This window comes from Limulus polyphemus, unplaced genomic scaffold, assembly GCF_000517525.1.
Source record: "Limulus polyphemus unplaced genomic scaffold, Limulus_polyphemus-2.1.2 Scaffold2249, whole genome shotgun sequence".
In the NCBI taxonomy this organism is placed as follows: domain Eukaryota; kingdom Metazoa; phylum Arthropoda; class Merostomata; order Xiphosura; family Limulidae; genus Limulus; species Limulus polyphemus.
The window spans coordinates 11,639-36,267 of NW_013667859.1; the positions used below are offsets into that span (position 1 = coordinate 11,639).

General features: G+C 32.2%; 1 protein-coding gene across 4 annotated transcripts in view; it reads left to right on the forward strand.

Moving 5' to 3' along the window:
• Positions 1 to 24,629, forward strand: part of LOC106466405 (transcription elongation factor SPT5-like) — a 74,795-nt gene that overhangs the window by 10,499 nt on the left and 39,667 nt on the right. For all 4 annotated transcript variants that reach the window (XM_013926693.2, XM_013926692.2, XM_022394406.1 and 1 more), the window contains 5 exons: positions 10,632 to 10,713; positions 16,555 to 16,758; positions 22,575 to 22,804; positions 23,725 to 23,862; positions 24,170 to 24,269. In XM_013926693.2, coding sequence (XP_013782147.1) covers positions 10,642 to 10,713; positions 16,555 to 16,758; positions 22,575 to 22,804; positions 23,725 to 23,862; positions 24,170 to 24,269 — 744 coding nt within the window. In that variant the 5' untranslated portion in view covers positions 10,632 to 10,641. The remainder of the gene's footprint in view (positions 1 to 10,631; positions 10,714 to 16,554; positions 16,759 to 22,574; positions 22,805 to 23,724; positions 23,863 to 24,169; positions 24,270 to 24,629) is intronic.

Consider the following 24,629-nt stretch of genomic DNA (forward strand, 5'->3'; position numbering starts at 1 on the left):
AAAAATTTTATAAGGTCCTATTTTAATTTTAGCAAGGGTCTATTTTATAGCATCACTTTTCTTCTGAAGAATCGAAGTGTATGCTATGAATTGAATTGTTCTGCGACTGCAGGAATCCTAAGTCCTTTGTACAGAGTTTCTTGCATGCAAATTTGCAGGAATTTTGTAGTAACTCAATATTCATATGTTACACAAGTATTTTTTTACTTCAGTATAAGTATAAAGTGATCAAAAACAGAAAAGTCACTTATCAGTGAAACTCTTGAGAAAGAAAATGAGACGTTGGGATGCATGTTACAGAAAGAAAGAGATAGGCTTGATTACCAAGTTATGAAGCAAGATCCAGTGAGAAGAAGCCAGGAAGAAATTCAAAATACAGAATAACAATTTCTTTCCAAGATGCAGTTAGAAGAAATCAGGAGCAATTTTATGACAGAGAAGTGCATTGTTTAGCTTACCAAGATCCTGACTAAACAGCTCCCTATAGGGCAATGTTTCTGCTAATTTCTTATATGATTTTTAATTTCTCTCTAAAGGATGGTATATACAGTAACTCTTTGTTCCCTTTTAAAGTATTGTCCTTTAATATTCAAAATAAATAATGAAAGAAAATCTATGTATCACTGCCAGTGTAATCTATTCTTTTGTTCCCATTTAAAGTTGTCCTCTGGTGGGACAGCAGTAAGTCTTCAGATTTGGTGGACACAGCAGATAGCCTGATGTGGCTTTGCTATAAGAAAAACACAAACATACCCGATAAAGTTGCATTCTTTCTTAATCAAAATAATTAATGAAAGAAAATCTTTGCATCACTGTCAGTGTAAGCTATTCTTGTTCCCATATAACCCATTACCATCTAACTGACACATGTTTGTCAATAAAATGTCAAACACTTTTCTTGGAGAGATGGAAAAATCATAAAATTGACATTACCACTAACTTTATAGCAATTAGTTCTTTCATATCATAACACAGTTGGTAAATAGTCATTCATGAATTTGAATTTGTAATAAGCAAAATCCTCAAATTAGCAACACATGGAAAACATGCAAATAGTTCTTAGATGGCTTAGGTGGTGAAGAGTTAAACTTAATGCTTTTACCTAATCAAAATAAATAATGAAAAGAAATTAGTATGCATCAGTGTCAGTGCCTGATGGTATCCAAACATCCATTTCTTGGATTCTTCCTTCTTTCCCTTCTTCATTACTCTCCTGCACCTGCTTCTCAATCTTGACCCTACCAGCAGTGTTCCTGAGTTCCATAGATGGATAGCTGGTATGGGATCAAAGTCACTTATTGAAATTGAATGAAGCATGCTCAGAAGCTGATCAGTGATCCTGTCAGCTCCCAGACAAGATCTCAGATTGGTCTTGATCATCATCATCATCTTGCTGAATCCTCTCTCTGCCTCAGCAAAGCTGGCTGGTATAGACAGGAGTAGGTCAAAGAAGCCACAGATGTCAGGTAACTTCTCCTTAACCCCAGCGATGATAACAGCCCATGGCTGGCCTTTCTTGCTATTGCTATGTCTGGTGAAATTAAGTAATGAAATAGATGTGGAAAATGTATGAGAGAAACCATCATGAGAATTGCATTATTATTCCTGTTTTTCAATAATTATTTTTTGTTCATTTAAAGATATTTTATATTATGCAGTGTTTACCGATAATCAGTTCAGTAATTGTAGTCGGGCCAATTATTGCATATGGGGGGGACAATTGGAATCGGTAGAATTTGTCGAATTTCTCAACCATAGAAAACTGGTTGATGAGAAATTAAAAATAACACCACGCAGACTACTTTATTCACAAAAACCATCTTCTGATTTGTAAGTATGTTTACAATCACAACCCTATACTTTTTCTTTTGACCCAAAACATGAAACATTATTCATTATAGAATATAATATCAGCAGTTAAAACGATCTCTGTCTTTTTCTCATTTATTTACATAAATTGATACACTGAATGAAAGAAAGGTTAAAAAACAATGCTATGCACATCGTGAAGTATGTCCATTTCTTTACAGATCGTACATTAGCAAATGGTCAATAACAGCACCCTATACACAGAGTTAATACACATGGTTCGCTAGCTGGAGACTGTGTGGACTTTTCCTGCATATTTCTTGGGATGATATGCCATATGGCTCCCTGTTAGTACCATACTGTGTATTAGCTTATTGTTTGGGGAGGTTGCTGAAGAGCGCATGACAACAGAGTGACTTGAAAATTTGGAATGTCCCATTACTTTTTAATAGGTTTTTTTTATCATTTATTTGAATTGCACATGTTACTGTTGGAGATGTCACTATAAGTTGAAAGTTGTAAACAGGTACATACAAATATTTACAAAATAACTAACCTATTGGACAGCTATAGAACATTCCATTTCATCATTTGACAGTCCTGTTATTTATGAATATGCATAGTTCCAAGAAGTTACCTTAAAGTTAGTTGTGGCTTGACAAACATGATTGCTTCTGAATGAGAAAAACCAAATATTTTGGGTTTTTTGAGTAGGAAGCAAATGGTTGAAAAACAAGAATCACAAAGGTGGGCAGTTGTTTTAACTGTCTGCCTCTTGCACCTATAGCTAACAGGGGAGTGTATACATCTTTATTGACAGTAAAAGCTAATATTTCATGATTTTAGACAAATGTCAAAAGTGACACAATGTAAGTGTTGAGACTTGAAACACATTTGATGAAAGCATGTTGATCCAGGAGATGATAAATTTGAAATAATTCCACCAGCACAATGTGGGTCTTCTTTTTCTTTATCATAATGCATTTAATGTTGTCATTATATAATTATAAAGTTAATTTTTTTAACATTTTTCATGCTAATTATGGAATTATAGAAACAAATTCCATAACATTGGTAATTAGGATTTTTTTGTGTTACCAGGATTTTAGTAATTCTTATAAAACTTTGATTTTCACCCTATAAATAATTTTAAACCCTGCAAAGAGGTCATCTAGTATCTTCACAAGATTTCTTTCCAAATAGTAATTGTTTATATTTTTAATTTAATTTCTTTTCATTGAATTATGTATTTATCACATACTGTGATAAACATTTTTACTAGTTTTATCCCATGAAAACTAAGGAAAATTATTTTTAATGAAGTATTAGTTTATTTAGTTTTAATAGTCTTGTGAAAATTTATAGAGAAAGACCATGGAATCCTATTAACCATATTTTCAACTTGTTACTGGTTTCATATTACATTACATATATGATAAATTTTCATCTATAACGGTGTAGGATTAGAGAAATAATTTAATCCTGAATTATTATGCATGAAGATGTCTATCATTAAATAAAAGGTTGTTTGAAAATCTCTTTAAAAAAAATCCAAAAGAACCTGGAAATAGAAAATAAATCTCATATGACAATATTTGACTAGTTAAATGTAATGGATTAATTATCCTGACAATTTGTTGATTAGCAAATTTCACTACTTTCCCAGCTCTTCACATAAGTGCTGTCACACGGATTTGAATATTTTACAATTATTAGCTTACTATTCCTATTTTTTATTTTAAGAAATAGTTTAAATAGTTAAATAGAACATATGTACAACAGGGGACCCTTTGTTCCTTCAAAGTTGTCCTTTCACACCCATCCCTGAGGAAAAGAAAAGTAACAATAAAAATTTAAACCTACATTTTATTTGTTTTTTTAGGAATTCATTGACACTCCTTTTAAATACCTTTATGGTATGTCAGATTCTTATACTGTCTTTGACAACTCATTCCAAAAATTAATAATTCTCTTAAATTAAAATGGTGTTAACTTAACCCAGCCTGACATTTTCCAACTCTCATACTCATGTCTTCCCATCCTTCTGTCTTCAGGATACAGTACAAAGAAATCAGAAATCTGTCACTCCTCTAGATAATTTTATAAATTTGAATGTGTTCACATTTTAACCTTTACTCAAGAGAAAATAAGTTAACCTTAGCCATGAGATCTTAACCTATCCCTATAAGGCAACCCTTCCATCCCCAGAATCATCCTAGTAACCCTCCTTTTAACTCTCTCCAATATTCTTCCTTAAATTAAGAGTCAAAATTTGGATGCAACACTCCAAATGAGTTCTATCCATTACTTCTTTTAACTTGCTCAATTTGTTTCAGGAAAATTTACATTGCAATTTTCATTTAAGCTCTTCAGATTTATATGTATTCATGTATTTAATGGCTTTTATAATTCAGTTGTTAGGATTGTATAGTACAGCATGTAGAATAATACCCCATGCATGAAGAGATCATGAGTTACGTAAATCCATTGGACTAACTTGTATCTTTGAAGTTATACAAGTAATGTTTACTATAATCCTGAACTTATTCCATTGTTTCTAACATTCAATTGAACATCCTTAACATGTAGCTTTCATATATCAAGTATCTAATATACTACTCTGCATGTTGTCTGGCATTCCGGTGTAAGGCATTCGGCATTGTAGTGATGCATTTCTGTTTGCATAGTAAGGAAGTTAATCAGAAATAATGTTAACTCAGAAATTAACTATTTATACAATGTGTAAAAAAATAGGTGTTATAGTTGAAATATAGTTGCTAGTGAGACTTGTGACTATTTATTATTGTTTTGAAAGGAACATGGATATTTGTGTATGTAACTTTGGTTTGAGGCTGAGGTAAACATTTTTATTTTTAGTGTTATCATGTATGTGCAAGACTTCCTTAGCTCAGAATTTTCAGACACTAGAAGTTTTAGAAATCTGCTTAGTGTTTTTTAGCAATATTACAAAAAATGTGAAAAAAAAAACTTGTCCAATGAGCAAATTATAATGAAAAAACCCATTATCCTGTGTTTTAAGGATGTGTATTAGTCTTTTCCCAACCCCCACCAAAGTGATTTGCTTAGCTAATAATTTATCAGAAGTTTTCAGATAATCTTAACTACACAAAAGCCATACCCTTTCCATCCTCCAGTTAAATAATATCCTAAACAAAAGTCAACAGACTAATAAAGCAAGACTTCCCTTGTGAATTCCTGTTGGTACTCTTATATGATATCATATTACACTAATTGATATTGCAAAGTTCCTTTTACCATACTTGCTAAACTTTTTCTAATGAAGAAGACTAGCTTAAAACACTTGCAACCATATCCTCATTATTGGATAACAATATATCAGATATAGAAAGCTATCCTCTGATCTTATCATACAGTTTCTCGTTGAACTTGTATGTATGATTAGTTGGCTTATTACGATTACTGTTTTAACTATTTTATACCTGTGAAAACTGTTGTGTCCTATATAGATTCAATCTATTGACCACCATTTGTATTTTTTAACTTTCTAAAAAAGTCCCTCAACCCTGTCTTGTAAAATCTTATCACTTTGAAGTAATTTATAACCTACAATTTCAAGACCATGTTGGATTACTGTAAAATATATCTCTCTGTCACAGTGTGATCCCAAACAATATGCAATCAGTATCTAAGTTTAAAGTTTCCCATAAATATTGGATTGATATTCTTATTGAAGCTTGTTTGAAGGTTTGTTTGCTTACTAGGAATTCAGATAGTTTTAATCATTTTAAGGTTCATTGGGTGGCATACAGTTAGATTATTGTCTTTTATTAACATAAACTGACAATGTTTGACTAATAATCACACATTAATTGTCACTCATGTGGAAAAACTCATTCTTTTATCTTTTGATTTATGTAATGTCTATTGCTTAAATACAAGATGTTGTATTACAAAACCACACACACCACTACCAAAACATTCGTAACAACTTCTGTGTATTGAAGCATATTGTTATGGTGGACAACAGGAGAGTGTGTTTAGTAGCTGCATTACTTCAATAAAATGTACCGATTGCCTACAGTAAAAGAAATAAGAGAAGTGTTATGGTCAAATAAGTATAGAACATAAAATATATGCTAAAACTAATCATTTTAATGTTGAAAAAGAGTGCTGATGTAATTCTACACCTCCCCAAAGCATATGTTTAATTAATCAACAGTTTTTGTTTGTTTTTTAAAGTAAGATAATGTTGTCTCATAATTTTTTGTTGTAGTCGAGTTCTTTATTTTCTGATCGAACTGTTGGTGTTACTCTTTCATGTTTATTATTATTGTTAAGAAGACTGTGACTGTTATCCTGCTTGAAGCATTAACTACTCGGTAAAGATTTGTTTTGGCTATTCTAATTGGCTGCAAGAGGGTTTTTTGCAATACAGGCTCAGTATATGTAGCTTTATGAGTGTTGTATGTACCATCAGATATGTGTACATAATCAAAATAAATTTTTTTTTAAATGTAAAAAGATGATTAATGTTCTATATAATTTATTTTTAAACTACATCTGAAATAATAGTTACGATGGTGTCATCAGTAAATTATGCAAATTAGTACTATTGAAGTTTAGAACCTTTGTTTGGTAATATGTTCTGAACCTTCAAAAGTCAAAATATGCCCTTTGTTACAGCATTGATTCTTATTAATAGCAATGATGATCTCATAAAAAATTTCTCACTGAACATATCTGTCAGGTGGCCTGTTACAATTGCCAGTTAAAAACTTTCAACCCATGAAACTCTTGTTGATTCAACCTCTTGATTACCATTTGCTTATGCCTTCATTTCTTACAGGCTTAAATTATTTCATCATGTAAAGCCATAATACCCCATATTTTAAAACGTTTATCCCTATTAAATATCTTATAACCTGGAATTTCAAAATAATTTTTATTATCATTAATCTCCAAAGTTAACAAAGTTTTATTAATTCCCATTATATCAATCTACCATTTCAGCTAGAACTTTGAACTCATCTATTTTGTTTGTAGTACCCCTATCTTTAGATTAATACAGTAACTAAACTTATTGTTGATCCTACTGTGTTGACCTTTAAATATGTCAAACTTATTTTTAAAACTACTATTTAACTTTACATGCTCTAAATCTTCTTTTTCCAAACTCTTTATTTATCAGTTTGTTTATTCCCAATTTCTGAAGCACCCGTATTACAACTGAAGTTCAGTATAAATTATTTTTAATGAATTTCTCTAGAACTTCTCAAAACATCTTGCTACCTGAACTGCTTAAGTGAAGCTCCATCTCTACCGTTAGGGCTGTGTTTGGAAATTCAAAGTTTCATTTGCTAACCAGGAATTCAAAGATTGTTTTAAACATTACAGATTTATTGAGCAGCATTCAAGCAGTGCCCCCCTTTTTTTTTTTGCTCTTGATAACAGAAACCATTTGACAGTAATTAAGTAGTATTCAAACATTAAATGTCCTTCACCTGGAAAATTTGATCTTTTGATTTGTATAATGCCCATAATTTGAGTAAAAGTTGTATAAAGAAAAACACATACTGTGCCAAAATGTTATATGTAGCAGCTCCTTCTGTGCATTGGAACAGAAATTTTTGGTGAAGCACATATGTTGAGTGGTTGTGTTGCTTTAACAAATGTACTGAATGTTTCATGTACAAAACATAAGTGCTATTTCAAACATTGGATCCTTTTTACAACTGCACTATTTCTAACAAGTACATAACCAAGTAGAGTTTTAGCTGTAATGATCTCCTCATGCCTGTTTCTAGTTTGATGACTGAGGCCTTCTTCAGGTTGAAGTCAAAGTTGTTAATTGTGTAGTGTCTTTTGTTGGTTAACATGACCATGTGCTCCATGTGAGTTGGCATATTTATATTTCTTGGAGGCTGAAATAAAACTGGAAGGGTAATCATAGATTTTAAAATTTTTATGAAGTTAAGTTAATCAGTTTGATCCCCAGTGCAAGTTTCTCTTGCTTTGTCAAACATATAATGATTCCTCACTTAACAACCTGTGAATGGTTGGATTTGTATGGGTGTGTGGAGTTTTTATGTACTATAGTGGTGAGGTGATCATTTCATCTCTAAGTGAGGAGTTCTAGAAATGGCAGAGCTATGTTTTATTCTGTTTGCATGGTATGTTGTATATTAAAGTTGAGAGAATTTAGGTGATAGAGAAAGTGTTGAGTTGTTTGTCAATGTGACCAAATATTGAAGGTGTTTTCTAAATAATGCTTCCATACCTTGAATATTAGTTCTAGTTTCAGAAACCTTTGTATAAATGTCACTGACGGCTGGTAAGAGTAGCAGTTCCATTGGTAGATTGCTTGTTTGTTTGTTAAAAGAAGACTTTGGAACTGAAAGTAGGTGGACCTGATGTAATAGATGAGAAGCTTAATTATGTTATTTGTGTTGATGCTTGGACGTGGGAAGTACTAGGTTTACAGAAATTCTTGGGAAATTTTAATAACATCAGAACTAAAAGAAGTTTGGATAGATGAATTGTGAAAATCCCAGTTAATTCTATGAAGAATTCTGCATTTTTATTCTGTTTCAAGATGAAACTGTCAGTGAGTTGAGCATTTTAGTTATGAATCATGCTGTGAAGTTGGAAGGTGAAACTATGGTAGTTACTATTGGTCTGAGTGGAACACTGGTCATGTGTATTTTGGGTACTCTTTATAGTTCTGAAGATATATTTAACAAATGTGTGGTAGTTTTTGGGTTTCAATCCCTCATTAATTTTGTTCATTTCCTGTTCTGCACTGTTTTGTTTGTATGGTCATTTTGTAGTTTCTTGTAAGGTCCTGTATGGATTACGGTTTGTAGTTTTTTCATATTATGTCTTGCTTTTTATTACTATGCATTTTCCTTTGTCTTCTAATAAAATATATATATTGAGGGGTATTTTCTCAGGGTTTGAATGGTAGCTCATTTTTGGTTGGGTAAGATCCTGTGTTATTGGAGCGGTCCATTAAAGCCAAACCTCTGTGACTAAACTGCTAAAAATACCTTGAAAACAATGTGTCCAATCTTCCCCTCAGTTTTTAATCAATGTGTGTTGCATAACTATGTTACTACAATGCATTTTGTTGTAATATTTAAAATTATAACATATTTTCATACTTAACTTGGATGATATTTTACAGAACTTTCACTGTAGAACAAATTTGGCCAAAATTGTTATAAATAATTTCATATAATCCATATTTTCGAGGATAGTAGAGTTACTGAAGGGTAAGGGTTGACTGCATTACTGAATGGTAGAATCGAAGGGTTTGCAGTTTGCTTCCATGTATTTTCCTTTATTCCATTCCTTGTACATGTAAAATAAAATAGTCTTTCTTCAATTAGTTATTCATTACCTTTATGTTTCAGTTATATCTAATTTCCAATTGGGTATGATTTATTATTCCATTCATTCACATTATTCTCCTTGAATTATTAAACTAAGTAACAGTACATTGTTACGATTAAATGCTCAGCCATGATGGCTTATTTTTTTATTCATTGCCACTGAATGTCTGTTTAATATTATTAGTTACTCTAGTTGTGTCAACCCAAGTAATTTCTGATAAATTAATATACTGTGCAAAGTATGTGAAAGATGGCTTTACCAAACATCTGTTTTATTGTCAATGTTATTCTGTGAAAATAATTACAAGGCCAGCACTTGTCATTCCTGCAATGCTAGTAATACTTATAAATTTTAGTCAATCCAGTCTGTTTTATATAAGTAACATAATATAGTTAAGCCAGATTACATCAAAAAGATCATCAGAACAAACAAGATTTCAGACAATTATTTATCTGTTAAAGGTCACCTGATATGTTCAAAGATAACATCAGATTTACTAAAAGTTACCTTTCACATCCATTTATGTATTTAGTAAAATGTATAATAAAAGAAAAATCCAAACATTTGGCACACACTCCATCATTAGTTAAGGAAAATTATATTTTAAGAGCTGAGAAGTTTTTCTTAAAATATTTGACAACCTTATCAGTTTAGAATTTAGGGTTTTAATATTTGTTATTTAGGCTCTTAACAATTTTAAAAATCTATAACCTTTTGCTTCTATATGTTTCAGCAAAAATAATTGCAGGTTTTTTTACTGTCCTTTTATTGCTAACATTTTCAGTTGATGTGTAGTTTGATAGCCTTCCCATAATAATGAGATCAAAAGTAAAACTATCCCACATGAAACCCAACCAGTATTGAACAAACTGACAATATTCATGATGAATAAACTGGAATGGGCAGCAACAGCCTGTTGTAAAAACACAAGTATAGAGGATGACAAGTCTTCCATCTTTATTCATCTGAAGACTTTCAGATATTGTCTTTTACACTTGTGTTCTTACAAAAGGCAGTTGCAGTCCATTCTAGTTTACTCAAGCTGACAGTAATCTGCATACTCAAAATATACAGATGGTAAAACCTGCTTAGCCTTGATCACAAGTGATAGATAATTAAAAACTTTAAGAATTCAACAATATTGCTTATCTAATTTTCTCCTGTCCAAAACAAAACATTTTTTGAAGTATAAAACTTTTCATTAAAATAGAAGAATAACAAGGAGCTATATTAATGAGAAGGTTATAAGTCATGAAACACTATCTTATTAAATTATAACCATTTCGTGAACTCATCTTTTATATATAAAGAGTGCTGAAATTTTTGCAAATGTATTATACACTTCATAATTATATAATTTTAATTTACATGTATATGGAATACTTCATGTTTTTTTTCTGATTGTAAAGCAGAATACACATGTTAAATTACAAAATTTTGATTTTTAGATAACTAGTTATGTCTGACAGTGAAGGAAGTAATTTCTCAGACAATGAAAGTGAACGAAGTTTCCAGGAAAGTGAAGCTGAGGTATGTATTTTCACCAGTGGTTAAATTATACATGCAGTTTCTGTTATGTTATGGTTTGAAAATCATGGTTCATTAATACAGAGTTACAGACTTTGGGAATGTGAAGAAAATATTGATCTAAACTAATAATGATCCTTGCAGAAAATTTTTAACAGGAACTTTATGTTATTATGTTTTATGACAATTGAACTCGGTCATGGAATGATGGTCATAGAAATTTTCTGCATTGTATTTAGCTAGAATCACTGACTAGATTATCTTCATGTAAAGTTCCCTTACTTGAAATCATTTCAGAAAGCCATTTTGCAAGAAGCTCATTAAGAAGCATCGGACAAAATTTTTTATGAACTGATTTTCTGGAAGGCCATGAAGTACATTCATAGAGTGAATAAGGAATTTTATCTTTGTGATCTCAGCTTAGTCAGAGTGTGCATATAATGACCTTTTACAGAATTATATTCAAAATTTAATTAAACAACTTTATTATCAATGTATGTTAATATACCTAGCATTAAAATGTTGTCTTAAGTTTTAATTTCTTAATTTTGAAATTAAATATTTAAATAAAATTGTCAGTGTTTACCTCTCAGTGTCATGTGACATATACTCTTTTAATATCCCCTTTTAGCTTTTCTCTATTCCCTTTTATGAGTTTCAGAGGGTCTAATCAATTAGAAACACAAGCTATAAATATTGACAGGCAAGAATAAAAAATTAGAACCTCCCACCAATTTGATTTTGTGAGGTATCAGTAACTTTATCACACCTTCCATAGAAGCCGTCTCCCATCTCTTCATGATTTTGAAACCACTTTTTTCCTTATGCATACTTATCATTTGGACATGTTTATAACCAATAGAAAGACCATATTCTGAAAAATATGTATCTCATGACATTATTCTTATTTTTAATGGTCAAAGCCATTAGTGTGAAAAGAAAATTTAACGTGTGAAGACTAAAGTCAGTGATCTGAGAAGTAATGGAATTTTTTAACCTAATTATAGCTTAGTTAAAAAGCCAGGTAAAGTGTAATAGTTTTAGGACATTGTATTGTAGTGTGTGATATATTTTTCTTCTAAAAGGAATATTTGAAAGCTATATGAATTTTTATTTGAAGAACTGAGTTTTTGAAAGAAAGTGAGGCCTTGCACAGTTACTGTTTGCAGTCACAAAGATCACAGATTTTGTCCATAATATTTATGGTATGTGCCAATAAACTACTGCTATGATTTATTGCTGTTTGACCAATAAAACCATAAAGTTAAAGAAAACAGATGTGGAAAAGTTAACAGTTGAAACTTAGGAGATAAAAAGACCATTAATCTAGTGAAGTGATCCATGCAAAGAAGATCAAGCTATTCTTTATTTTATTTCATATTTTTCAACTTCTCATTTCACTATGCATTGATGATTTTGCTAGAGTTAGTTTTAGTGTAGAGAAAATAACAAATAAAATATAGTTTTATGAAGAAAAAAATTTTTTATATTTATTTTAGAAGTTCTAGCAGTTATGGAAATGAAATGCAAAAGCTTTTATATTAAAAAAATAATTTTTGTTATTAACATGACATTCACTTTCCACTCAGATTTGAGAGGCTTTGGAAATTCATGGGCAAATCTTTAGTACACATGCTTTATTAAAAATTCTGATTTTTTGTGTACAACAGACTTAAAATGTATAATAACCTTATCTTGATGGGTTATTTGTCAAAGGCCATGTCATTGTGTTTGTTGACTTGCATTCAAAATTTTATTGAACTAATATTTTATGAATTTATGTCAGTAAGTTTGATATCAAATTGTAGATTATAATTCAAATTTTAGTTCTATATGTTAGTTAATTTTTTAATTTAAAAATAAATACTAAAAACACAGCTAAACAATAATTTTTGTGTCATTTGGCTATGTTGAATGCAGCACTGGTTCAAATTAAATGTTTGATGTCAAGATACAAAGCCTATAGTTTCATATGAATTAGGAACTTAAATTACAGATATTGACAAGCTAGAATATAAAATAAGAACCATCAATCTTTTCTATTTGTTGAGATATCTCTCATATACCGAATCAAACACAGTAGCCCCCACCCATCTCTTTCCATTTTTGATAATGCTCCCTTATATACACTTACTTCTACATATGACATGTGAATAACCAATTGCAAGCTCAGAATGTCCCCCTAGTGTTTTTCTTAGCCATTTTGATGTGTTATTTTGTTAATCTCATTCTTTTCACACAAGATTTCAATAGGATAAAGTAAGTCTTTAGTGAGCTCAAAATTTCATATTTATTTAGACCCAAATACAACTTAGTTAATATGCTTGATAAATTATAGTGGAATTCTATGGTAAAAATATAGTAATTTATGATTTTTTTTGGTTATTTAAAATGTATATATATATAAAAAACCTAAAAAAATTTTTTTTCGCATCCTTCATGTGGGAAATTTCATAAGGCTTAGCAACCTATGGCAAGTAGCAAATGCGTACAAAGGTTGTAACTAGAAAAGATAATTGTTTGCTTTACTTCTTTATTTACTGTTCTATGTTTAAGAAACATATGTTTAAAAACTTATTTGTAAATAGTATTAATGTATATACATATATAATGTATAATAATTGAAATGTGACTGTATTTTGCAAAATACTAGTTCACTAAAACTCAGCCAAGACAGGTCACTTTGTAAAGGCAAAAGATCAGTTTTATATTAGTGGATATGATATCATTACAACTTCTATATTGTTAGCCAGGCACGTTTGAAAGGTCAATATAATAAATATATATAAATGTATAATGGTATGAGATTTAAAATATTTAGACTAAACATTTGTGTTTTCGTGTTATAATCTGTAGTCATTCTAGAAGGAAAAAGCATGATTTAACTTTATTTCCTCATTTTTTTTTTGTGATTGTTATGAGGCCAATCAAATTGACAGACCCCATAGAGTTAGGGTAGAGAAAATAACAGAAAAAGTATTGTTTTACTCAAAACAAGCATTTGAAATGTATTTAGAAGGTTTTAGAGATTACACAAATAATATTTGAGATGTTTGGGATGAAGAATAGTTTTTTAGTTATAACATAAAAATCACTTCGCACTTGGACTGGTAACGAAACAGACTCATTATTTTCACAAACAAATCTATAATAAAAATACTTCATTAAAAAATCTGTTTTTTTTGTCTACAAAAGACTTGTAATCTTTACTAAAAGTCTACCAATGTTTGTGAAGATACACTTACTGCATTAAAAGTTAGAGTATAAATACTTAACGTGTGCAAATGTGTATACGTACTCATGTATATTATACTGAGCCCATCGTGAAAGGTTTAAAGGCTTGCCATATTTCATGAAGATACATTTAGTAAATTCAGAATTATAGTAAACATTACTATGTATAACTTCACAGACACTGGGTCAGTTCAGTGAACTAATACTATTGACATAGGGTTAAATTAAAATAGTTTTTAGAATTGAATTTCTTGGTATTAAAAGTTACAAGACCATGAGAACCTCATGAACTGTATTGATTATGATTTACTCAGGTATTTGAAAAAATTAACTGCACACCTTTTAACAGTGAATTGAAATTTTTATGCTGGTAAAAATTTGATATATTCTTTTAGAGATATTCTACATCTAAGGACTACAGTGATGACATACCACTGTAGGCTCCATAATAATATTTGAATTAATAAGAATGTGAGATCAAAATAGAAGTACAGTTATCTGTATGATCAGTAGAGCTTAATTAGTGGAATTTGCTAATCCTTTACCTGTTGGGCTTATTAATTGATTCAACTATTTAGCTAATCTCTGAGGTGGTCCATTGTGTATATTTACGCTACACTAGTAGATGTAAGCAATGCTCATATGTAATTGATTAATTGGGTTATTACTTCTAGTATTTAGTTTCATTGCCTTAGGCACATGTTTTTCCCCTCTCTTTGACAACTGCCATGGACACACATATGAAATGCACTATAACAAAATGATTTCTAATATGCAAATCAGCAAGTCTTGTAACAGCCACAGCTGATACAAAAATCTTGGTGAAACAGTGTGTGTTTGAACTACATTTTGACATTGTAGAAAGAAACCTGCAATGAATCATACCTCAGCCATGGTAATCAAAATGTGGCATCTTGTAACAGATGAGGAACCACAGACTCTAAGATCAGTAGTAAAAGCTATCAAAATATCTCTCACAATGGTATGAAATATAATTAAAAAGAATCTACTTTTGAAAATAAGGCCAACAGATAAGACTTTCAGACATACCTCCCATTCAGCTGTTACAGTATGGATTTCTGTGCAATCATACTGCTGAATTGAGCACTTGCAAACTATCATCCTCATACACTAGATGAATTATGGAAAACCAGTAAGGAGGATTGGTGTGCTTTGGATATATGAGCCTTATAACAGAGCCTTTTGCAGTGGGAACTATGCTGCAAGGTTATTGTCAAGATGCATGGTCGTCAGATCAAGCATGACTGGACACGGCGACATGGACTGTAATGATGTGATGATGCTCCAAAGTTGTTTTAAGCCCAGGTCTCATGTTTTAATTTTTTGTGGCATACAACTTTTCATTGTGACTTTGCCCTTCATAAATGATTTTTTTCAATGTTATTTTGTGGTCTCACTTATTCAATCTTTTCACATTATCTTGCCAAGGACAAGGTCAGTTTGAAGACATGAAATACAGATAAACTTTTGGCTTGGAAACTCTAGGTTGTCCTTATATATATTTCGTTTTCAGACTAAAACTAGAAACTATGATTGACTGAGCACTAGCTTTGACAGTATGCCTTGGCCTGGTTAGCCTCATGTACAAATAACTTGCCTGCTGTGTTGAACTCAGTAGCCAATTCTTCTTGATCAGTCTTCCTCATATTGCTTTGTAAGCTGGATCAACAGTCTTCCATAGGCACTCCTGCTAATAACTTTCAATAAATGCAGCTACATCAGTTTTGTTCTGTGAATGCTTTACTTTGCTCATCTCACCATTTTGAAATTTAGGTAAAATTTCAGTACAAGCCTACATTTCAAAGGAATGGCATCTGTTCATTGGTTGAAACAGAAACAACTCATTGGAGAAGTAATTCAGGATACAACAGAGCTCTGTATTGTGCAACTTGAAGATGACTTAAAATAGAATTGTTTTTGGAGTCATTTCCCTAGTTTCGTTCAGTAGCCTGTGAAAATGATTTAAACTGTTCAGTTGCATGAAAAATCATCACGTGAGACTCAAACTTTAATATAATGTACTAATCCTCTGTATAACATTTGTTTTAGCCTTGAAAAGTGTGATATTAACCATATGTGAGTTTGGAACTTTGTAAGAAAGGATGTTTTCATCAACTATTCTTAAGTTTGTCAGTTTCAGATAAGTAATGAAATATTAAAATGTGTCTTTTTGTCTTTACTGAGGGAATTGTTTTTCTTTTATAAATGTGAAAATGAAAGAGTTAAATGTGTTAGGTCTTTACCATGGTAATATGTTATTTATTGCATTGCAAGTCCTACATTTTTAACTTTTCAGCTTTTTCTAGTGGAATATTCTGTTTTAACCTTTGTTTTAATTAAAACATTTTTTATATTGCTTATAACGAATTTTCTAGTATTATTTTGGATTCACCATATATTTTTCCCATTCTTAGTTACAAAATCCCATTGCTATGTTATTGATCCAAAATACTTGAGTCCTTTCATTATCTAAAATGTGACCATTTCTTTCCTTAAATTTTGTTTCTATTTTAAAGATATTCTAATTTGATATGTACAAATCTACTTAATTTTTACTATAAAAAACTTACTTTTTACCAAAAAAATCAGGCTGAACAGGATGATGCCAAAAGTGATGCAGGTAGTGAAGTTGGGAGTGATGCAGGGAGTGATGCTGGAAGTCAGGGTGATAAGGATGATGAAGCTGAAGAGGTAGGAGAAGCAGAAGCAGAGGCTGAAGCAGAGAATGATGGTGATGAAGAGCCAGAGGGTGAAAATTTGGATGAGGAGGATGAAGAAGAAGAGGAGGAGGAGGTCTGTTGTGATAATTCTTGTTTTTTTTTATCTAAATAATGATTGTTTGATATTAGAGCTGGGCAAGTTGTTGAATTTGCTAATTGATTGTTGGGATCATTGATCAGTTACATTCCACTGATCAATTATTCTTACATGAAATGGCGAAAGAAAAAATTATATAATGTTAAGGATCAGGTTTGTTTACTTATTGTGGGCAGAGCAATAACAGTCCATTGTGTAGTTTAATGCCAGTATTTCAAATGCTTCTATAGTTTGTATAATAGAAAATAATAATTGGAAACCACAATTTTGATTTGGTTGATTATTTTTGGGAATTGTGAGAGTAATAAACTAAGCTGAAGAAACTTAAATTAATTGAAAGTAATAACAAAAAATCATAATGGCAACATATTGATTACAGGGTAGTTGGAAGAATTTAAAACAGTAATAACCACAAATACTAGCCCCCCCAGTGGTACAGTGGTATGTTTGTGGACTTATATGGCTAGAAACTGCTTAATAACAAACAACAACAACACAAACACTGGTTTTGAGTGGTTGAATATTTTCATGACATTTATCGATTTAATCATATCTTCCGAAATGATTACTTACCTCCTCTCACGGTTACAGCCATTCTTGATTTGACTGACCTCTAGTGTTCAAATTTTGATTGCCAATAGCCTTGAATTCCCACCTAATTCTGTGTGTACACCACGTGGTTCAGCTGTATTTAAGCATGCAAATTAACATGCAACAACCCTACACCAATAGGAGTGACATATACTCCTATTGCAGCTGACTCCTATGCAGTTTGAACCCAATTTTCACTTCTTGATTTGACATGACTGTGTTAACACCTATTGCTGGATTTTCCCTTTAGTATGTTTTTGACTGTCTGCAGTGACTTTGAATTTTACTTTTCATAGTATTGTTTTTCAAATCTACATCCGAGTTGGATTTAATTTTGATAGTGAATTCTCTTACTAACTCAATTTTGGTAATCCGTCGATATTTTATGAATTCACAATTCACTGTCATTACGACAAGGGCTACTGATGATTACCAACCTGTGATGATGGCTGCAGGGGCAGCGTTATTGGTGGAGAAGATATCGGCAGTAGTTCAGTGGGAGATTGCTTCATTCATATGGGTCGAGAGTTTTCCCTATAAACAGTAGATTATGCCATTGCCTGAAGATTTAGATCAGGATAACATGGTTTTTGACAGCCTTTTCCCTCTCCCTTCCTTTGCAGGCACATTCTCAACCTGTGGAAGCATCTAGGTCTCCATCACTATCTTTTTGGACTTGATGTCTAGTGATGTGCATAACATTGAAGGACCTTAGGTTTGATTGCTTATGTATCTTTATAGCTCATTCTCAGTCCCTCTATAATAGTCTAGACATATTTCTATGTGTACAAGGTCAGATTCTGTACATTAGTTTCATTTTTCAACTACTATAATTCTTAAGAAATGTTTTTTATCCTTACTCTCCAGACTGCTAGATGTCAGGCTCACATTCAAAAGTAATCTGTTGTTAAGCAACAAATTTTTTTGTCCTTGAATGAGATTCTTATAACCAATAGAAAGAGCAGAATTCATGGTTAGTCTCTCCAGGCTAAAGAAGACATAAGTAATAGATTATTTTTCAAATGACACAAATTTCTGTTGGTGTCTGTTGTGGATATCAGTGTCTCCCAGCACTTGACTGTTATTTCATGCCTTATACATATTAAGTTTTATAGACAGTTAAATTGCATTTAGGTTTTACTTTTATATTTTAGTTAATTATGTATTATTTGGGTTTTAAAATTCATACTTGAAAGGTTTAATGATTTTTTATAAGTTTACTCATTTGTCTTATATCTCTTCAAATCTAAACGTATGATGTGCTCATGGGCTAACAAGTCTCTCATGAAAACAGCTGTAAAAAGGCCAGCGGGCCATTATGAGACATTTTGGCAAAAATAATAAAATAAGAAGAATGAAAAGGAAAATTAAAAATAAACTATAAGTGAAAAGACAAAAACATGAAATTATGCATATTAGACAAAGAAGACTTGTAGTGAACTGCTGTGAAAAGTTGAAAGGTATGGATGTGTTTCCATTTGTTAATTTTAAACATTTCATTATACTGTATGTTGATGATAATAGCTACATTTAGTAGTGATATAGTAGAGAAAATGGAAAATAAAAAAGATAAACATTTACCTTAATAACTTTTGATATTCATTTATGAGGTTCTAGAGATTATGCAAATAAAATGTGAAAAGTGTAAGATAAAAATAGTATTTTTATACTTCATATAAAAGTCACCTTGCAGTTGAACTATTTAGAGTCTGAGTGCAAGTAACTACACTAAATATTGAACTTTTATTAGAAGTTGTAGAAAAAATCTAAATTGAATATTTTATTTTTCTGTGCAAATGACTACATTAAATAATGAATTTTTATTAGAAATAGTAGAAAAAAATAAAAATTAAATATTTTATTTTTCTAAAACAACATGCTTTTAGGAAAGTTCTTGTCAAATTTCAAACAGTTTCATCCCCTATTTTTATTTTTGGAATGAAATATAATGATAGTGATATTAGGTGATTACAAAAGGGTTATTAGCCAAAGCACCTAGTTCTGAGTGTTTTTGTTCTTCCCCGTTCGCCTGATATTGGGGTCCATGCAGTCAAGTTTGCAGAGCATTTACATGTGGGGGTTAGCATGCTGTGCTCCTTACCTTTTACAGAAACTCATGCACTTGCTAATCGTGCTGGAAATCCATTTTTGGATAGTCAACATTTGGATTCTTTTCTTCCCCTTTGGGGTTTGGACCCCAATACTTCAGTGCGTTTTTCACAGGCACAATTTGCCTGACTATGTTTTTCCCATATCACATTCCATCAACATTTGTCGTCTATTCACTTGTTGTCCTTAGGGTGTTTTGGTGGAACACCATACCATCCTATTCATGAAATTGTTCAGATTGTCTTCATCTAACCTGTCCCTTCACACTTGGCTCCTGTGCTGCTGGGATCCCATGTGTTAGGATGCATTATTATCACATGTGCATCTTCACCCCACTTCTTTGAGGGATCTCCAGGCAGCCCGCTTTCTTCAATCTGCACTGTTTGGTGGGCTGGCAGATATTTTGGAGTCTCTGTGAATCTGCCAGATTATACACTTCTCTATCTTTTGCTTTTCATTTGTTCTAGTCTCCTCCTCCTCTAATTCTCATTTCTCATCCTCCTTCTCCTTTACCATTTACTTCTCAAATTATATCTATATGTTGTACCATTGTTCACCAAAGACCTGCTAAGCATCAGTGATAACGATGACTACCCTGTGGTTTCAGATCTGGTGGGGCCAGACTACCTCTTTTCTCAGGGGTGTGGGAGAACCTTACCACTGATATTTGGGTTCTTTGAGTTTTGTCAGAAGGATTCTCCCTTCTTTTCCTCTCACCTCCTCCTTTATCCTCTATACTGGTTCCTTCCCCTCTCAAGATACTGTCTCCTGCCAGCATCTCTCAGAAGCAGTCCAGCAACTTCTCATCAAGGGTGCCATGGAACAGGTTTCTCCTGTTTCCTAGATTTTATCTCCAACTTTTTGTCTTCTCCAAGTAGACCCAGGATTGGTACCCTGTTGTTGATCTCTCCCATCTGAATTGCTTTTTTGATGTGCCTCAATTCATCATGAGTTTCTATCTGTCTCTCAGATGGGCTTTTCATCCAGGCCTTGGATGATGAAATTTGATGTGTTCGACACTTATCTCCACATCCCTAATACTCAGGCTTCACGTTGCTATCAACATTTTGTCCATAAGGATCACATTTATCAATTTCGAACTCATTTTGTTGGGCTGGTGTTGGCAACTTGCATTTCTGTCTGGTGGTCTGGTCATTTGCCATCTTTCACAGTCTTCCACCCACACCCAACTTCTCCTCAGGGAGGCTGTTCTGGTGGGTTGGATTATCAAGGTGAAAGTCCATTGTCACCCCAACAAAATATCTTGTTCATCTGGAGGGTGTTTTCAACTTACACCTCAGTCAAGCCCAGCATTTTTCTTCTCTTAGTCTGCAACCCAGGGAGTTTTTGGTTTGAAGGGCACAATTAACACCTTCTCTCCCTGCTCGAGAGGTTCTGTCTCTTTAGGTGACTTGGGCATCACTGGAGGCTCTTATACCTTTGGGTCATGCCTACATACGTGCTTGCAGTCAGTACTACAAGATCAATCAAACCTCATCAGAGACCCTCTGGATTTCCAGATTTCCTTTCCTGCTTCCCTTCAATCTAACTTCCTATGGTGGTTAGACAAGGACAACAATACAGCGGAGGTACCTACTTCTTCTTCCTGTGTGGATATCCATGTTTTCACAGATGTCTCATCAGTATGGGGGGCCTACTGCAATACCCAGGAGATCTCAGACCTTTGTTCTCATTGGGGAGTTAGTTCTTCACATCAACTCTTTGAAACTCCTTGCTCTTTGTCAGAGGCATGACAGTGATGAGGCATTCTGACAACTCAACCATTGTCTCTTACATCACCAGACGAGGGGGCACTCCATCCCGGTCCTTATGTTCTTGGCGGTGGATACTTTCAGCCAGGAGTGGAAGGACCTTTTCTTATATGCATATCCTCCCATCTGCCTTCTTCCCTGTTTAATTTCTCTCATCCAATCCACTCCATGTCAAGTCCTTTGTGTGGCCTCTTTTTTTTTGGCTGGCATAACCATGGTTCCCTTCTCTTCTCTAGGAACAACTTTTTATTTTAGTTGTTACGAAGTTGGTAAAATTGACCAACCTTGTATAGAGTTAGGGTAGAGAAAATAACAGGTAAAATATAGTTTTACTCAAAAATAAGTTTGAAATTTATTTAGGAGATTTTAGTGATTATACAAATGAAATTTGAAGATGAAGAAAATTATTTTTAATTTTAACATTAAAATCACTTTGCATTCAGAGGAGTCAACACTTTGACTCCATATATAGATGGAGAAAAAGTTTTAGTGAAAATATGTCATTAAAATTTCAGATTTTTTGTCTACAAATGACTCTTAATGATTACTGAAAGTTTGCAAAATTTTCTGAAGATACATAAAATGTATTAGAATTATATTTTGGAAAAGAGAGACATCCAAGATTAAATTGGTACCACACAGTTCTCCATTTTCCCTTCATTCTTTATGAATATAAGGTTTCTGAGTTTTTGGGTCTTTCTATTCTCATTCATGAACACTTTATTAATACACACAAAAAATACTGTACATGTATAATGTGTTGTGTGTAAGTTAAGAAGCTTTATATACTGGTTGTCCCAAGTATACCTAGTAAGCTGTCTATTGTTTTATGCCATTATGTGCTCAAAATTTCCAACTTCAGCATTTATACATATTCCATACCAAGTTATAACTGATCTGCAAGCAGAAACAGCCATTTTTTAAGATATTCCTTTAAATCCTCAGGAGACAAATTTCGAATCAAGTTTTGTGGATCTTGAACCAGAGCAATTGCAAGAGGTTCTCTTGTTTGTTTGGTGTTAACAGTACATGGACAACTTACATTTGCTTTGATTGTTTCTTGTGATGGTGGAGTCTCCTTCCAATGAGCTTTTATTGATGCCAAACTTCAGATACATTTTTACACCATCTGCATCACTTCTGTTATATGTTCAACTTTGCTTCCAAATGATTCATTACCTCTTCCTTTCTTTATTAAGAACCCTCTTGTCATTCAATTTATCAGGAAAACTCACAGGAAAAAGTATTTTATAATATGTGTACTAGGTTTTTTGGGTTACCCTGTATATTGAATCTAATCAGTACAACTTTATTAAATAGGATGATTATGAAGATGAAGAAGAGGAAGAGGAAGTTTCAGGAAGAAAAAGAAAAAAAATGAAATCTCGACTTGGTGGATTCATCTTGGATGAAGCTGAAGTTGATGATGAAGTAGAGGAAGATGAAGAATGGGAAGAAGGTGCTGAAGACATGATTGATCGTACGAGACCTAATGAAGAAGATACTTCCCGTGATCTAGAGAGTCATCGGCGTCTTCAAATGATGTGGACGTTAGTAGCTTAGTTTACTATAACAAACAGAGTAATATTTTTGTGTTTAGTATTTATTTTTCTGAGATTTAACCTGAATTCATTCATAAATATTACTTGTTTTGTGTATTGTTTTCATCAGTACTAATCTATATAATAAACTTCCAGAATATTTAAGGAAACACTGAATATTCAGTTTAGAACTCTGTGTCATTAGTTCTTAAATTTTTTTGTTCATGAACCACCTGAATTTTTATCTCGGAAGACCACATTGGGATTGACATGCAGTGCTGCTGATTGCTTTCCAAAATTACCTTCTCACGAGCTATCTGAAGGAATCCCACTGACCATAGTTGAGAACCACTGCTTTATGTAGCATTTTGTTGTAATTGAAAGAATACGAACCTTACATGCATAACATTTGCTAGATATTTATTCCTTACATGTAATTAAATTGATGCTAAATAAAGGTTTGTGGTTACTTGAGCAATCATATTAGGAAGTTAAATAAGTGAACAGTTTTTTAGTAATATGTAATGTTGAATAATCAGTGTCTATCCCATGTCTCAGCCAACCTTATGAACCTTGGTGTTGGGTGAAAGGCCATGTTGGAACAGCATATAGCAGATATAATGTGTTTACATGCTGTTATACATTCTTTTCTTTCACACTTCAGTTCTTAGAAATGCAATAGAATTAACATATGATTGGTAATCACTTTGTAAACAGAGTATATATGTATTTTGAATGGAAGGTTATTTTAAATAGAGTAGAATATATTTATCATTAGACCAAAAAATAAAACAATGATCATTAAAAGAAACTTGAACTTTAGGTCAGGATTTTGGTTACTTAGTAAACTTCCCTTTGAATATTATTAACTGTAATAGACATGAATATGTTTGTACTAAATTATTAACTTTTGTTTTTAAATCTTTTAGGTCTCAAAAGGAAGATGAAATTGAAGACTACTATCGTAGGAAATATGCTGAAACTTCAGCAGCCGAACGTGGGTACAGAGAGGGAGACACTGAACTTTCTGATGAAATCACCCAACAGACTCTTTTACCTGGTGTTAAGTAAGTGTGGTTTCCTTGTTAATCATGTGCTGCAGGCATTCATGAAGTTTAGATAGATTGTTGACAATATTTGTTTATATCATTAACTAAGTACAGCTGTTGCAATGACTTTGATACTGTTTTATCAACTTTTCATCTGCTACTCTTGTAGATATAGTTCTTGAATTCCTATATTTAATGCACTACTTTAAATGTACAGTGTTTTCAGCTACTGATTTTTGAGAAATAAGAATTATTTACTAAATACTAATTATAGAAAGAACTAAGACATTGTGTTGCTAAAAATAATTGATGTATTTGTATTTAGAGACCCAAACCTGTGGATGGTAAAATGTAGAATTGGAGAAGAAAAGGCAACAGTATTAACTCTGATGAGAAAATTTATTGCTTATCAGCACACTGAAGAGGTAAGGTGGTTGATGTTATCATTTTGTTAATATTTTGTGGGTGTATAACAAGTAATTGTTTGAAAAAGAATGACCTCTGATCAGTTAAAAGTACTAAGAATTGCTTTATTTCTCAAATTTCTCACTTTAATTTCATAGTTATTTGATGTGAAAAGGCATTAAATTTGTAAAAAACTAACTTGAGGTTTTCTCAATATACCTTATTCTTTAAACTGTTTTATTTCCAGTCACTTTGGCAAGAGGTCTAATTTATAAATCAGTTGTATTATTACTACGTTTTAGTCCAATAATATTTGGTATTTTTTAATTTAACATTATGATAATGTTTTCAGTGAATTATGCTGTATTCACTGTTTGTCA